Consider the following 18156-nt stretch of genomic DNA (forward strand, 5'->3'; position numbering starts at 1 on the left):
ATATATACACATTACAACTTTGGTTTCTAGTAGATTTCTGAGTTATCAGCGTTCAATATTTCTAGTAGTGTTGTAGTACTTGAGACGAGTCCAGTATCGAGATCACACTGATTTCTTGGTTTCTTTATGCTTCTAAATTTGTGAGTGCCGTCTTTGAAGGCAAGTTGGAAAGAGAACGAAATCAAAGCTACAGCTAAAGATTTTCAGACAATAAGGGTCGCCAACAAATTCCCAAACCTAGTCTTACAATGAAAAAAAGTTGGGGAAAAAATCTTGTTTTATGAAAACGTTAGGGACAGTGGCGACCCGTCATTGTTATGAGCCCCACATTTTTGCCTGTTTTACATGTTATTTTGGAATTAATACGTGTCATGTATCAGTTTGCAAACAATGTAAAAATATATACTGCTCAAAAATATCAAGGGAACACTAAAATAACAAATCCTAGATCTGAATGAATGAAATAATCTTATTAAATACTTTTTTCTTTACATAGTTGAATGTGCTGACAACATGGCAATCCAATTTATCATATTTCCATGTTGAAATGATGCGGTGTGCCCAGTGGGAAGATATTAGATGTTGCTTAGTGATTTCAAGTGGCTGGCCGGTCAGTGTTTATGAAAGAGAGGAGACAAGGAAAGGAAGTTATTTAATGGAAGTATTTGCATGTGGACTTTAGATCCATCAAACTACCCTCAATATACTGTACCCTCTCTGTGCTCTTATTTACTGTAGACAGTCATGGTTGTAAAAAACTCAAGCTAGATAGTGCCAAGACATTCCACTTTTGGTCTCCAAGGTTACATGTTCCAACCAATGTCATTCACCAGCCGGTACATGTTTCCCAGGACCCTCCAAGTGCCAAACCGTCGAGGCAACACATGTTCCGAGTAACAACAAGAGTGTGTGTGACAGCTGTCTCCCCCCCCACCCCCATTTGACAAAAGGATCAGCCTGTATCTTATCCCCATCCCTCCCAATTACTGGGGGTAACTCGGGTAAACATAGCAGTCCCCACTTCTCTTCCTCACCCCCCTCCCAGGCTCAGCTGTCACGCTCCTTTGATCAGGGCCCCTGGCTCATTAATGCCCTTATCTTTAGCCTTAATTAGCTCCAAGGGTCACTGTGGCCTCTGGAAACTGACCTGGGATCTGCTGCGTGGGGCGGTCACCCATCCGTTAGACAGGGGTTCCCCAAAATATTTTCTTCATGACCCACCAATTGAGGTGCCTTTTGTGTCGCAACCCACCATAAGGGTTGAGAGGTGAAAAAACATACACAGACCAAAGAATAAGTCAAAATATCATCCTGCAATTCTACGCATTTTGACATGGCTAATGTTGTGTTATTATGCTCAAACATAAAATCAATTGAGGCCTGATTTTCTAGTTTTTATTTAGTTGATTATACGATTTCAAAGATTATAAGCTATTATTAAAACATATTTAGGTCCATTATCATTTCTATATATTTTCTATTTGGTTTAAGTCATTTAATTTCACACTGAAAGCATTTTTCCATCCCAAAAATGTTTTTTTTAAAATTTTTTCAACAACCCACGTGAGCCCCGACCCACTGTTTGGGAACCACTGCGTTAGACTGTTAGACTCTCATCGCAGCAGGAGGGGGCACTGACCTGAGGTCAGCGTGGTAGTGTGTGCTGTGGTAACGGCATCTGCTGTGCCAACACATGCTAGCCCTTCAACGTGGGTGGGTGTCCTTTTGGCAATGATGATGATGATGATGATACGGTGGCTAACTGAGAAACGAGAGCGAGACTTGAACTTTGTTGGACTGGCTGTAAAAGGTCTTGCTTTAAAGGCCCAGTGCAGTCAAAACATTTTTCCCTCTCTGTTTTGTATCATATTTACACTGAAAGTGTTTTCTTTATCAGTGTTATTTCCCAACAGTTGCTGGTTGAAAATACAATCTACATAGGACCTTCTAATCAGCAGGTTTTGCAAGGGTGGAGTTTTTGCTTGCCTGGTGAGAATGTATAAGTTAATAGACCAATAACAAAGTGTATTCCAAACCTCTCTGCCAATAACAGCACATTTTCAGGTTACATATTATTCCCATTACTTCTGTGATTGCTTCTGGGAAGGATGGATGGATGGGATGGACATCCATCAATTTCTTGCACTAGAGGAATAACACTGCCAGACTCAGATCAGGCACTGAAACCCCAGCATGGCTCCAATAGGCAACTGGCTCTGCTGTAATTGCAGGTCAATCCTAACACGTTAGCATCTACGGTGGAAATCTCTTCAGTTTTCTAATTTATCAGTGGTCCTGAAATGAAAGAAACCAGGCAGGAAATGTTTGTTGTTTTAATGTACCTAACCTATTCCTACGACAAGTACGCAGAAGAAAAACATTGCCATATTGACTAGCCTGACACGACCAACAGAGAAATGTCGATACTCAAACCCATTTTTTTCCACGCCTTCTATTTTGCAATGTCACCAGTATACAGAGACCCAAGTGAAGATCCAATTAATTTAATATGCAAATGACTCCCTTGTCAGTCCATGTGATTTTTTTGTTAATTAGTTTCCCAGATCCCCAGATTGAGATGGAAAGGGAGGATAGAGAGCAGAAGGTTAGTTCCCTGGGGGGAGATTAGAGAGAAGAGACGAGTGTCAGAAACGACACGTCAGGTCTAAATGGTGTGAGTATGTCCAAATATTCCACAGTGGCTACCTCTCCTTATCTTTTCTCCTTCATGTGTACCTCATTTGAGGTCACAGGATAGGGAGAGCAATTTGCTGAATGTCTACAAGGAATGATGCTTCCGCCTGTCTCGTTTTCCATACCCATGCAGATGAAGGAAAGGAGACGAGAGGAACCCACTATTGAGATGCACCTGTAGAAAAAAGGTGATAGCATTAGCTAGTGATAAAGAAAGGTCTTTGCTCTCCTAAAACAAAGTAGGAATTCCAAGGGGAGGACAGACTGATTCTCAATAGACACATCCGTACCCCCAAACCATTTATCATACTCTCCAGTGAGTGTGCAGTCTTGCATCCTAGCATTTTTAGGATGCATTAGTAACTGCTAAAGCCCTCTGAAAGTGTATCAATAATGATTACATTTCATTAACAGCAAATATGTTTGGATGGAAAAGTGTATGTGTGTGTGTGTGCATGTGTGTGTGAGAGAGAGAGAGAAAAAGAGTGAAAGCGAGAGAACGAGTGTGTGTGTGTATATGGAGTTATTTGGGAATAGTAAACGGTGTGGGAGGTGGGGTATAAAAATCAAGCGGGGACCCACAATGTTGCTAATTCATTTACAGATTTAATTAGATGGTTGGAACCCTTGCCGTTATTAAAATGGGGGAAAGAATGTTGCCAGCACTACAGCACTTAATTATGACTCCACAGCCCCATGTGCTGACGTCTGGGGAACCAGTTCATTAAAATCCTTATTATTGTACTTTTAATTAGTTCCTCCTCTTTTGTTTCGTTGCGCCATATGGCCATGTTCTGTGGTCAAATCAACTTCATTTAGCTAATGAAGTTGATCAGTTTAATTATTGAAAGCGCTCAGATTGGATGGAATTGCTAACCCATACTCCCTCTAAACCTATCCCAACCACACCCACCCCCTATCCATAAAGTTGACGGTGGAATCTCGGCCGCTGATAGCTGGCACCTCTTATTGCCGCAGCGCATTAACATATGGAAATGGACACTTAATAACTTCGGTCATATCTATAGAGTGCAAACAAAGCCCCTTTAGCCAAGAGGTCCCATTATAATATGGAAGTTTTAGCCCACCGTCTACAAATCGAAAGGCAGTGGGCCCCATAAGATTTGTCCTTATCACTGACCCAAAACAGTGCTGACATGATACTCTTTATTGATCCTTCGCCGATGTTATTAGCTTAGGGCTACCCTGTCTTGCTGCCTGATGACTGAGGACCCGCTAGGCTAGCTGCATTCGTTAGGGAAAGGGGGATACCTAGTCAGTGCAATGCATTCAACTGAAATGTGTCTTCCGCATTTAACACAACCCCTCTGAATCGGAGAGGTGCGGGGGGCTGCCATAATCGACATTAAGCTACAATACAAGGTCAGTCTCTCCTCTGGCTAGGCTAATGACTCACGTTAATGAGGGCTGATTCATCCCATTCTGTTGCCAACAACACCTAACAACTGTCCTCTCTCAGACAGTCCTTGTCACTGTTCCACTTTATCGATAGTGAACAAAAACATGCAACAATTTCAAAGATTTTACCAAGTTACAGTTCATATAATGAAATCAGTCAATTTAAATAAATTCATTAGGCCGTAATCTATGGATTTCATATGACTGGTTCTACTTCCGGTGCCGACAGAGATGGCCGCCTCGCTTCGCGTTCCTAGGAAACTATGCAGTATTTTGTTTTTTTATGTGTTATTTCTTACATTGTTACCCCAGGTAATCTTAGGTTTTATTACATACAGTCGGGAGGAACTATTGGATATAAGAGCAACGTCAACTCACCAACATTACGACCAGAAATACGACTTTCCCGAAGCGGATCCTCCGTTTGGCCTACCACCCAGGACAATGGATCGGATCCCAGCCGGCGACCCAAAACAACAACGCCATAGAAGAAGGGGCAGACGGAGTGGTCTTCTGGTCAGGCTCCGTAGACAGGCACATCGCGCACCGCTCCCGAGCATACTACTCGCCAATGTCCAGTCTCTTGACAACAAGGTAGATGAAATCCGAGCAAGGGTAGCATTCCAGAGAGACATCCGAGACTGTAACGTTCTTTGTTTCACGGAAACATGGCTCACTCGAGACACGCTATCTGAGTCGGTACAGCCACCTGGTTTCTTCACGCATCGTGCCGACAGAAACAAGCCTCTCTCTGGTAAGAAGAAGGGCAGGGGTGTATGCCTTATGATTAACGAGACATGGTGTGATCATAACAATATACAGGAACTCAAGTCCTTTTGTTCACCTGACTTAGAATTCCTCACTATCAAATGCCGAGCGCATTATCTACCAAGAGAATTCTCTTCGATCATAATCACAGTCGTGTATATCCCCCCCAAGCAGACACATCGACGGCCCTGAAAGAACTTCATTGGACTCTATGTAAACTGGAAACCACATATCCTGAGGCTGCATTTATTGTAGCCGGGGATTTTAACAAGGCTAATCTGAAAACAAGGCTCCCCAAATTCCATCAGCATATCGATTGTGCTACCAGGGGTAGCAAAACCCTAGACCACTGTTATTCTAACTTCCGTGACGTATATAAAGCCCTCCCCTGCCCTCCCTTCGGAAAAGCTGACCACGACTCCATTTTGTTGCTTCCAGCCTATAGACAGAAACTAAAACGGGAAGCTCCTGCCCTCAGGTCTGTTCAACGCTGGTCCGACCAATCAGATTCCACGCTTCAAGATTGCTTCGATCATGTGGACTGGGATATGTTCCGCATTGTGGCGAACAACAACATTGACGAATACGCTGATTCGGTGTGCGAGTTCATTAACAAGTGCATCGGTGATGTTGTACCCACAGCGTCTATTAAAACATTCCCCAACCAGAAACCGTGGATTGATGGCAGCATTCACGCAAAACTGAACGCGTGAACCACTGCTTTTAATCAGGGCAAGGTGACCGGAAACATGACCGAATACAAACAGTGTAGCTATTCGCAATGCAATCAAACAAGCTAAGCATCAGTACAGAGACAAAGTGGAGTCACAATTCAACGGCTCAGACACGAGAGGTATGTGGCAGGGTCTACAGTCAATCACGGACTACAAAAGAAAAACCAGCCCTGTCGCGGATCACGATGCCTTGCTCCCAGACAGACTAAACTACTTTTTTGCTCGCTTTGAGGACAATACAGTACCACTGACACGGCCCGCGACCAAAACCTGCAGGCTCTCCTTCATTGTAGCCAACGTGAGTAAAACATTAAAACGTGTTAACCTTCGCAAGGCTGCAGGCCCAGACGGCATCCCCGGCCGCATCCTCAGAGCATGCGCAGACCAGCTGGCTGGTGTGTTTACAGACATATTCAATCAATCCTTATCCCAGTCTGCTGTCTCCACATGCTTCAAGAGGGCCACCATTGTTCCTGTTCCCAAGAAAACTAAGGTAACTGAGCTAAATGACTACCGCCCTGTAGCACTCACTTCCGTCATCATGAAGTGCTTTGAGAGACTAGTCAAGGACCATATCACCTCCACCCTACCTGACACCCTAGATCCACTTCAATTTGCTTACCGCCACAATAGGTCCACAGACGACGAAATCGTCATCACACTGCACACTCCCTAACCCATCTGGACAAGAGGAATACCTATGTAAGAATGCTGTTCATCGATTACAGCTCCGCATTTAACACCATAGTACCCTCCAAACTCGTCATTAAGCTCGAGACCCTGGGTCTCGACCCCGCCCTGTGCAACTGGGTCCTGGACTTCCTGACGGGCCGTCCCCAGGTGGTGAGGGTAGGTAACAACATCTCCACCCCGCTGATCCTCAACACTGGGTCCCCACAAGGGTGCGTTCTCAGCCCTCTACTGTACTCCCTGTTCACCAATGACTGCGTGGCCATGCACGCCTCCAACTCAATCATCAAGTTTGCAGACGACACTACAGTGGTAGGCTTGATTACCAACAACGATGAGACGGCCTACAGGGAGGAGGTGAGGGCCCTCGGAGTGTGGTGTCAGGAAAATAACCTCACACTCAATGTCAACAAAACAAAGGAGATGATTGTGGACTTCAGGAAACAGCAGAGGGAGCAGCCCCCTATCTACATTGACGGGACAGTAGTGGAGAGGGTGGAGAGTTTTAAGTTCCTCGGCGTACACATCACGGACAAACTGAAATGGTCCACCCACACAGACAGCGTGGTGAAGAAGGCGCAGCAGCGCCTCTTCAACGTCAAGAGGCTGAAGAAATTTGGCTTGTCACCAAAAAACACTCACAAACTTTTACAGATGCACAATCGAGAGCATCCTGTCGGGCTCTTATCACCGCCTGGTACGGCAGCTGCTCCGCTCATAACCGGAAGGCTCTCCAGAGGGTAGTGAGGTCTGCACAACGCATCACCGGGTGCAAACTACCTGCCCTCCAGGACACCTACACCACCCGATGTCACAGGAAGGCCAAAAAGATCATCAAGGACAACAACCACCCGAGCCACTGCCTGTTCACCCCGCTATCATCCAGAAGGCGAGGTCAGTACAGGTGTATCAAAGCAGGGACCGAGAGACTGAAAAACAGCTTCTATCTCAAGGCCATCAGACTGTTAAACAGCCATCACTAACATTGAGTGGCTGCTACCAACATACTGACTCAACTCCACCCACTTTAAAAATGGAAAAATTGATTTAATCAATTCATCACTAGCCACTTTATATTATATAAGGTTTACTTACCCTACATTACTCATCTCTTGTGTAAATATTGTACGCTATACCATCTACTGCATCTTGCCATCTGATGTAATTAAATGTATCACTTTAAACAATGCCACTTTATATAATGTTCTCATACCCTACATTGCTCATCTCATATGTATATACTGTACTCTATACCATCTACTGCATCTTGCCTATGCCGTTCGGCCATCACTCATTTATATATTTTTATGTATATATTCATATTCATTCCTTTACACTAACCATGTGTATGTGAAAAATACATTTGATTTGAACACATATGCATCTGTTGGTCACATATACCTTAAAAAAAAATTTTTTTTGAGGGTGTGGATCAGAAAACCAGCAGGTATCTGGTGTGACCACCAATTTGCATCATGCAGCATGACACATCTCCTTCACATAGAGTTGATCATGTTGTTGTGGCCTATGGAATATTGTCCCAGTCCTCTTCAATGGCTGTGCAAAGTTCCTGGATCTTAGGGGGAGAACTGGAACACGCTATCATACACATCAATCCAGAGCATCTCAAACATGCTCAATGGGTGACATGTCTGGTGAGTATGCAGGCCAAGGAGGAACTGGGACATTTTCAGCTTCCAGGAATTGTGTACAGATCCTTGCGATATGGGGCCGTGCGTTATCATGCTGAAACATGAGGTGATGGCAGAGGATGAATGGCACGACAATGGGCTTCAGGACCTTGTCACGTTCTCCGTGCATTCCAATTGCCATCTATAAAATGCAATTGTGTCCGTAGTTTATGCCTGCCCATACCATAACCCCACCACCACCCTGGGGCACTCTGTTCACAACGTTGACATCAGCAAACCGCTCGCCCACACAACGTCATACACGTGGTCTGTCTGCGGTTGTGAGGCCGGTTGGACATAATGCAAATGATCTAAAATGACGTTGGTAGCGGCTTATGGTAGATAACCAGAGCAGATAATTGAATGTTAACAGCTCTGGTGGACATTTCTGCAGTCAGCATGCCAACTGCACTCTCTCTCATAACATGAGACATCTGTGGCATTGTGTTGTGTGACAAAACTGCATTTTTTTGTGGCCTTATTGTCCACAGCACAAGGTGCACCTGTGTAATGATCAGGTTGTTCAATCATCTTCTTGATATGCCACACCTGTCAGATGGATGGATTATCTTGGCAAAGGAGAAATGCTCACTAACAGGGATGTAAAGAAATGTGTGCACATTTTAGAGAAATAAGCTTTTTGTGCGTATGGAATATTTCTGGGATCTTTAATTTCAGCTCATGAAACATGTTTTTATTTTAGTTCAGTGTAGATTTCTTTCCCTTTCCCTTCAACTGTTTTTTCCCCCTCTAGCCATCGTTTCCAATCTTTCCTCATCTCTCTCGCTACTCATCTTTCCCCATCTCTTCTCCTCCTCCCTTTCTTTCGCATAGGCAGTCTTTTGCATGACCCCTCTTCTCCAGACAGCTGTGGACTTAAGAGATGGCAGAAGGGGAATGAAAAGCCCAGCTAATGTACTAGACTGGGAACACTGGTGTGAGGCCTACACAGACTAGCCTCTCTTTACCAGGATTGAGTGGGGGGGAGACTGTTACTACTGAACTTGTCCAATAAGAACATAAGATTGTTTTCCATTGTGAAAAGTTTTTTCCCCACAGTGTGCCCTACTGAACATGACCCATGCTTTATCTCGCATTGGTCCAAACAGAGAGTAAACGTCACGACTCCAGCATCTTGCAAGGGGATATGTTATAAAGTAGGATGAATGATTTAACCATCTAGCTTCCTAAATATTCTGAAATAACTTCATATTTCAGAGTTCATAAAGAGACTTGAAATGGGCATGGTGTAACGCACTCAACACTCCCATGATAATGAGTGGTGCTGCTCTGTGATGCAGTCCTCTGCTAGCCTCAAATCAAGCCATTTCTCCAGAAACCTGGAGAATAGTTAAACTTTTTACAAGTGATGGGGCACTTTTGGGATAGGCACATTGCAATTTTTTTTTTAGGTACAGATTTCATGAAAGAAAGAGCACTGATTGTGCCTTGTAAAACTTGTTTCATACTAGGCCGCCTACAACATCCCAATGACTTTGTTTTCACAGTTCATTATCTCTTGAAAAGGTGTGTTTTCTACTGAGACTAGCAAGCGAGTTAACACATTTTTGCTGCCTTAAAAAGCAATTTAGAAGGATAATATTTTTGTCCTACTTATCTACACAACCGGCTTCACATTTTCAAATGTATAAAAAAATATACATTTTTTCTTAATTAAAAATCTAAAACAAAGATGTCTTGATTTGCGTGGGTCTTCACACCCCAGTTTATACTTGCAGGAAGCACCTTTGGCAGCATTTACAGCTGTGAATAATTTAGAATAACATTCTATCAACTCTGCACATCTTTTAGGGCAACATACAGGTAAACTGCCAAAATAATTGAAACACTTGAGTAAATGAGATACAAAGTATACAGGTGTGGTTCCTGAGTTAATTAAGCTTTTAACATCCCATCATAGTTAGGGTATACAAATGCTGGGCAGGCCATTATTTTGGCTACCATGGTGGCTATGCCACCATAGGATGACAATTCCCTCATCCACAGGGCACAAGTGGTCACTGAATGGTTTGATGAGCATGAAAACAATTCACAGATGTAATCGCTGCCAAGGCTGCTTACACCAAGTGGGGTGGAAAGACCTGTTCATTTCATTGAAAATGTCTAACAGGTTGTGTAGATAAGTAGGAAAAAAAGGTAATGTAATCCTTTTTAGATTTTTAAGGCTGCAAAATGTTAACTGTGCAAGGGGTGTGTAGACATTCACTAGGCACTGTAGTTACTCCTCGCCTCAATTTTATTTGCAGGATGGGAGAAATCATGGCTTGAAAACTACTGCTACAACTAGTCAGGGAAGTTAACGATGCTAGCTCGCTCTGTGAGTTAGCTAGCATTGCGTCCATGGTTGTTGGGTCTGCTGGAAACAGGATGACAGAATGTTAAATACATTGTTTTTACCCCATGGTATTGTTTAGCTAAGACAATACATAGCCTTGACTATGCGTGTTCAGATAGGAAAGGCATAGACACTGTCAATGAGATTGCATGAGCTCAGTCATGTAGATAAAAGATGCCAGGAGCAGATATTTGGTTATGGCTTGATAAAGAAGTGACTGTGGTCTACCTCTGAATAGCTTTTGATAATTCCAAGGAAACTATTCCAAATTAAGAGGACGTTGACATATGGCCTCATTTCCCAGAGTGCCATGTGAAGGCAGGGGCATTTAGTGGAAGTCTTATACTGCTCTTAGAAAACCAATTCCCAGATAAATTCAAGGGATGCCATGTGTATGTACTGTAGGGATTGTGTTACAATCTGCAGATAGGATTTGTTAGGAATGGATGTCAAGCACTTTGGAAGGGTCAGCTTTCTCAGGTATTAGGTCTCGCCTCCTTCTCAAAATACATTGGAGAAGCCACCCCTGGGACCTTATTTTCCAATGTAGTTTAAGAAAGTGACGAGGAGTGTCGACGTGAGGACTCGAGGAAGACAATTGACAACCAGCGACAGTACTCTGTGCCTGATAGTGAGCCTGCAGGCCTCATACGCTGGTGGTGGCATCACCTCTCTCGCCCAGCCCCTGCTGTGAGGGGCAGGTCTATGGCACGTCTGTCTTTCTCTCTCCAGCATCAGGAGAACATTTTTTTCCCTCCTTCACACAACATGAGGTGACGAAACAATGCAATTACATCAATTTGCATGTGTTAATTTGATTAACTAGTGAATTGAGGGGAGAGAAGAAAAAGCACATTATGAAACTGTGCACCTGAGAACTTTTCCTGTGGCAGCTCAGTTGAAAAAGCAAAGCCGTGTGGCAGAGAAGCTATTTGAGAGACACGCTAATTGGTTTTTGAATATGTGGCGCTAATTTGTGGTATGCAGATGAGGCTTGATTGGTTTGAATGCAAAGTGTAACTTGCACCACAGAAGGGGTTGGAAGATTCCCTCCCCTCTTTTACTTATCAAGATATGGAGATAATTGCAATTAGGGTCATGTGCATACATTAATGAATTTGTCTGATGTATTTCCAAAAATCACAGACATGGGATAAATAATTGATACCATATCAGCACTTCAGCACAAGGGCTGGGAATGTCAAGCTGCCACCCTGCAGAAGGGTGTGGACTGTTGAGCTACAAATAAAACCAGTCTTCACTGAAGATTGCGATTCATTATCTGTGGCAAATATTTTATCTGTGGCAGATATTTTGAGTCAAAGACTTGCAAATCAGTAAACAATGTTTAATTATGGAATTTCCTGTGAATGAGTTACCTATAATAAATAGTTCCTTGATCATGTTCAGTGTCTGTCTTATAAACTTGACTGAACAGTTAAAGGGATTGCCTGAGGAATTTTTCAATATATTTTGATGAGATGACTATTAGTAAAGCTATTGAATAAAATCATAATTAGGTATACAAATTGAACATTGCGTGTCACATTGGTTAGAACTGTTAGAGAGACTGTTTGTGTGGATGTTATCAGTATGCAGTTCTCCTTCAAACATCCACACTGATGTTAAGGACTGGTTAGGTAACTGCAATGCGATAACAGGTGCTAGAAAATATGTAAAATGTTTGCTTCAGTAGGTTTGGTTGAAGAGATATTGCTTTCTCCTGTGTAGTTCTTTCAGATCAGGTTTATTCTGATTGAACCCCACTTGTCTACGGAAGTATGGGAGTCCTATTAGAAAAACTGAGGAATGCCAAAAATATCTTGACCAAAAACATTTTTTTGAAGATTTGAAACTCAGGTTTGGATTATAGGTCTGAAGAACCCGAGGAATGTGTTAATGATGCAGAATGATTTAAAATGATTACAATAGAAATGGTTTGAAATCCAGCCATTAAAAAGCTCATTGTTAGTTTGAGTGTCAACCTAATTGGCTAACCCTAAAAGAGTAACAGCTGAGGCACACCACTTATGGTAAGAGTTTTCTCATGGCATATTATTTTTAAAAGTCACAGCTGGATACTTCATCGATTTTTGTTCTCCATCCTCTTTGTAGGCCTGTTGCAAGTTTGGTTTTCATTTCTCGCCGTAGAAAAGTCACAGAACGATAAGTAAGAGAGGATCATGAAAGCCAACTGGCAGAGAACACCTTGTGATTTCTAGGCCAAAGATACCTACAAAAAGATGGAATTTAATTAGCTAATTAAATAAGATCTGAGGAGGGTTTTCGTGCCAAAAAACTATTGCAAAATGCCATTCAGTACTATGAGTATAGGGCCCTCTACTCCAACTACCAAGTTCAGAACTCAGCAAATAAGTGAAAATGTCATTCAGACATTGTAAAGAAAACAGAAGTTATACAATTATGGAGTTTAGTAGAACAGTGAAGGAAAAGGTTAGCTTATTTCTTCCGTTTGTTGTTGCATTTTTGCAGTGCTGTAAAGTCAACAGCTGGACTGCTCCTCTAAGCACCCACAGGAAAGGGGTCCCTCCCTTTTTAATTAGGCCGGCACACCAGATTAGACTCCGGCCCAGGACTGCAGCAAAAGCCCGGGCCTTTAACGCATACCACTTCGATATCTTCTGTAATGGCCCCGATCAAGCCTTTGAAATCAGCCATGTTTGTCCAAGCGCTGGAGCATTACCGAAGCTACGTTTCGGTGTGAAAGGTATATGTGGCACACCTCGCTACACACATGCACGCCACTCTCCCTCATCCTGCGGCACGTAAATATTATCGAATCACTCACTCGTTAGACGTGACACAGGTGACTCGCGATAATATGAGTATAGTTATTTTGAAATGTTTTACAGCATTTGAAATGGGCCTCTGCTTGAAACAATGGCCACACAATGACAAAATTCAACCATAGAGCACACAATACAATTATAGCACTAGAAAAAATGTCTACAGTTATTACTTCTCTCCATCCCCATGCCGCTCCCCTATTCCCTCAACCTGGATTGTGTTCATTAGGTACCAAACGGAAGAAAACAGCCTGAACCAGGTAGGGACTACCTGAACTTCTCCAATAAGAAACACTTATTTTTCTTTTCAAAAACTGCTACAGTGAGCCCTACTCAACATGACCCAGGTTAAATGTGGACCAGTTAAACTTGGACCTTCTCCTCTTCCACCACCACACATATATGAGAATACATTTAGGACATATGGAGCACTGCTTCGAAGTCATGTTGGAATTACAATTGTCACTGGAATAAAAAATATTTTAAAACGACAATTACAAAATGCATAATTTCTATGTTCCCATAAACATGAGTAAATTTCCTAACCCCAGAAGCCATTTAACTGACAACAAAACTAAATATCAAAGAAAATCTACAAAAAGGCAACCACTTGTAGTACAAAAGAATCATGGGACTAAAAGGTATGATTTGATGAATATTCTACAGACTTTCTTAAATTTTGTACACAGAGAGTATATTTTTTTAATGTAAATGAGACATCCAGGCAGGTGTATTTGATTTTTACTTGTTCGGCCCAACTCACCAGTCGAGTGAACCATAGCTACGGCAGCATAGCACTGCAACCACAGTATTTCCTGTTTCTCGCAACACATGAAAGGGTCTAGAGAGTCTGAGCTCAGAAAGTGGTGCATCTGTGAATTCGTGTGGCCTGTCTTGTTTGAATGTGCTCTTCCTGTTTCAAGAGTCAGTATACTGTAGCTTGGTTGAAGCAGCCCCTGACCAGAACCAGTTCACACGTGTTTCCGTATTAGTCTGTGTCTTCGCTCTCCCTGTAGTGTTATGTGCTGGCTAAGGAAAGTGAATGGTCCATCACTGGAAATGCCATAGTCCTCCACTCAGGGTATTACAAATCAGTCACCATTGGCCTTACCAGAAATGGACACTGGCTTGACAGTATAAATCATCCTCAAGTCTTTCCCTCCTCAGCATCTTCCCCTTGAAGGTTGAGAACATGATTCACAGAAGAAATATAATTTTGTTGGGAATGACGTGTTGTTAAGAAAGCCACTGGACACTGGCAGCAGTATCCGGAGTATGGATTTTGGAATATCTGAACGAAGGGATGGGTGGTGTAGGCCAAACTTAAAGATGGAGGAGGAAGAGCAGGAGGTGAGGGAAAAGGCACACGTTGCTTTGTCATCCATCCTTCAGCACACCTGAGATCAGGAGAAAGAGGTGATTAATGATAAGCATTGATTACGCAAAGATCGCAAGAACAAAGATAGTAAGACAACCACAGTTCAACACCACCTTCAAAAACTATTACCAAAACAGCAAATTCATTCATTAAACCACATGGATTCTTAACACATAAGGGACAATCAACCACAAGCTGTGTAGTTCTATCAAAATACGGTCCGGAGCACATCCCCATACCTTCTGGTCAGGCATCATGCCGTTCCCCTGCAGTGGGGTCAGGTGACTGCGGAGTAGAGCGCCCCCTGGCCTGTCGTGCTCACAGAAGATGGTGCCGTTAACGTAGTGGAAGCGGTCGCCCGGCACCAGCCGGTTCCTACAGGTGGCACAGGTGAAACACTGCAGAGGGAGGGACAAAGGAAAAACGGAGGAAGGAGTTGTTTAATGAAACAGTTTAAGAATGAGCAACAGAAGCATGGGCCAAATTGCTGTGTCTAAGGGCCCTTAAATATTTAGCTTTTGCAGATTCTGTTGGCGTCGGGCTTTACTTTCAGGCTGAAGTTAGTCTTACCTTGAGGTGGTACACATTGCCCTGTGCCCGCATCACCATCTCACTGGCAGGGATGGACTGGCCACAGGCGCTGCATGCCCCGCTGTGCCCGAACAGCCTGCGGGTCAACCCAAACAAACTGTGTCAGACAACTGCAACCACTTACCCTTCAACAGATTGGGGACATGAAGTGACTTGGTCAATGACAATGATGCTGTGGTTCAGTACCACTCTCGGCCTTCAACAGCTGATTCTGTTCAGCTTACCCTTTCCCGATCCTAACTAGAACCAACTCAAGCAATTAATGCAAAATAGTTCTCAGAGCAGTGGTTGAAGTCATGAATTAAGTAGGAGTCCAGAAGGACTGAATGGGAGGGATGCAGCATGGAATAGTGCTGATGCTGCGACGTGACTCAGGTCTTGTGGTGCTCAGCCGGTGAATACAGATTCCAGGTGGGGGTTGAGCTGTAGATGAAGTCCATGGCAGGCTACTGGGAGAGCCCAGAAATATGTTTCAGCTGATACTGGTGAAGAACCCGGATTAAGAATTTTTCTTCACGAGTCAGTGAATATCTTTTGTAGGTGCCAGTGATAATGTCTGTTTGGTGTGAAGTGTCAGAAAACAATGTGATCTGCTATAGGACTATTTTAGCTGAACTACATATTGCCTTGCTCCTGTTAACCTGTTGGGGATAGGGGGCAGTATTTGCACGGCCGGAAAAAAAAAACATACCCGATTTAATCTGGTTATTACTACTGCCCAGAAACTAGAATATGCATATAATTGTTTGATTTGGATAGAAAACACCCTAAAGTTTCTAAAACTGTTTGAATGGTGTCTGTGAGTATAACAGAACTCATATGGCAGGCAAAAACCTGAGAAGATTCCAAACAGGAAGTGCCCTCTCTGACCATTTCTTGGCCTTCTACACTCTCTTTATTGAAAACAAAGGATCTCTGCTGTAACGTGACACTTTCTGAGGCTCCCATAGGCTCTCAGAAGGCACCAGAACGTTGAATGATAACTTTGCAGCCCATGGCTGAAAAACAGTAGCGCATTTGGATAGTGGTCGATCTGAGAAGAATGAGACGGGTGGGCGCGTGCACATGAAGAGTCCTTTTTAGATTTTGAGTCTTTGAACGGAAAAGACGTCTCCCGGTCGGAATATTTTCGCTTTTTACAAGAAAAATCGCATAAAATTGTTTTTAAACAGCGTTTGACATGCTTCGAAGTACGGTAATGGAATATTTAGACATTTTTATGCGATTTTTATCTACTCAGAATATTGCAAAATGTGCTTTTGCCGAAAAGCTGAGTAGATAGCTCGCCATCACGGGCTAGCTATTTTGACACCCACCAAGTTTGGCACTCACCAAACTCAGATTTACTGTAAGAAAAATTGGATTACCTTTGCTGTTCTTCGTCAGAATGCACTCCCAGGACTTCTACTTCATCCACAAATGTTGTTTTGGTTCAAAATAATCCATAGTTATGTTCAAATATCCTCTGTTTTGTTCTTGCGTTCAAGACACTATCCGAACGGTGACGCGCGGACGCGTATCGTGACAAAAAAATTCTAAATATTCCATTACCGTACTTCGAAGCATGTCAAACGCTGTTTAAAATCATTTTCTCGTAAAAAAGCGATAATATTCCGACCGGGAAACCCTGTTTTCGTTCAAAGACTCAAAGTTGAAAATGGAGTCGTCTCGTGCATGCGTGCCCCCGTCTCATTGTTCTCAGATCGACCACTTACCAAATGCGCTACTGTTTTTCAGCCATGGGCTGCAAAGTCATCATTCAACGTTCTGACGCCTTCTGAGAGCCTATGGGAGCCTCAGAAAGTGTCACGTTACAGCAGAGATCCTTTGTTTTCAATATGCATATTCTAGTTTCTGGGCAGTAGTAATAACCAGATTAAATCGGGTACGTTTTTTATCCGGATGTGAAAATACTGCCCCCTATCCTAGAGAGGTTAACAGATCTTCATTGTAAAGTGGTTAAACACTGTTTCCCCATGCTTGTTCAATGAACCATAAACAATTAATGTGGAACGGTCGTTAAGACACTAACAGCTTACAGACGTTAGGCAATTCACTTCTCTAGGGTAGGGGGCAGTAATTTGACGTCCGGATGAAAGGCATGCCCAAATTAAACTGCCTGCTACTCAAGCTCAGAGGTCGGATATGCATAGTATTAGTAGATTTGGATAGAAAACACTCTGAAGTTTCTAAAACTGTTTGAATGATGTCTGTGAGTATAACAGAACTCATATGGAAGGAAAAAACCTGAGAAAAACCCAACCAGGAAGTGTGGAAATCTGAGGTTTGTAGTTTTTCTAGTGATTGCCTATACAGTGACTTAGGGTTAATTTTGCACTTCTTAAGGCTTCCACTAGATGTCAACAGTCTTTAGAACATTGTTTCATGCTTCTACTGTGAATATGGAGCAAACAAGAGGGCCTGGAAGTAGATGAGTGAGAAAATGACATGTGCTCAGAGGCGCAAATTCATGTGAGCGTTAGCTGTGTTCCTTTTCTTTTCTGAAGACATTGGAAATGTCCGGTTGGAATATTACTGAAGATTTATTTTAAAACCGTCCTAAAGATTGATGCTATACATCGTTTGACATATTTCTACAAACGTAAATATAACTTTTTTTTTTACTTTTCATCGTGACATTTTGCACGCGCTTCCTGCATTTGGAGTAGTGGACTGAACACGAACAGTATTACACAATACATGTATGTTATGTTCGATCAAGGTCATATTTATATACAAAAACAGCATTTTACATTGGCGCGTGATGTTCAGAATATGTTTGCCTCCCAAAACTTCCGGTGAATGTGCACATTTACCTGTCTGGGCTAGGGGGAAGTATTTTCACGGCCGAATAAAAAAACGTACCCGATTTAAACTGGTTACTACTCTTGCCCAGAAACGAGAAAATGCATATTATTAGTAGATTTGGATAGAAAACACTAAAGTTTCTAAAACTGTTTGAATGGTGTCTGAGTATAACAGAACTCATATGGCAGGCAAAAACCTGAGAAGATTTCAAGCAGGAAGT

The 18156-nt window shown here is 42.8% G+C and overlaps 1 protein-coding gene across 2 annotated transcripts in view; it reads right to left on the reverse strand.

Moving 5' to 3' along the window:
* Positions 1 to 13176: 13176 nt before the first annotated feature.
* LOC115203770 (LIM domain transcription factor LMO4-B) overlaps positions 13177 to 18156 on the reverse strand; it is a 35714-nt gene continuing 30734 nt past the window's right edge. For both annotated transcript variants that reach the window (XM_029768747.1, XM_029768745.1), the window contains 3 exons: positions 15108 to 15204; positions 14777 to 14935; positions 13177 to 14556 (listed from right to left, as the gene is read on the reverse strand). In XM_029768747.1, the coding sequence (XP_029624607.1) occupies positions 14548 to 14556; positions 14777 to 14935; positions 15108 to 15204 (265 nt within the window). In that variant the 3' untranslated portion in view covers positions 13177 to 14547. The remainder of the gene's footprint in view (positions 14557 to 14776; positions 14936 to 15107; positions 15205 to 18156) is intronic.

This window comes from Salmo trutta, chromosome 12 (genome assembly GCF_901001165.1).
Source record: "Salmo trutta chromosome 12, fSalTru1.1, whole genome shotgun sequence".
Taxonomy (NCBI): domain Eukaryota; kingdom Metazoa; phylum Chordata; class Actinopteri; order Salmoniformes; family Salmonidae; genus Salmo; species Salmo trutta.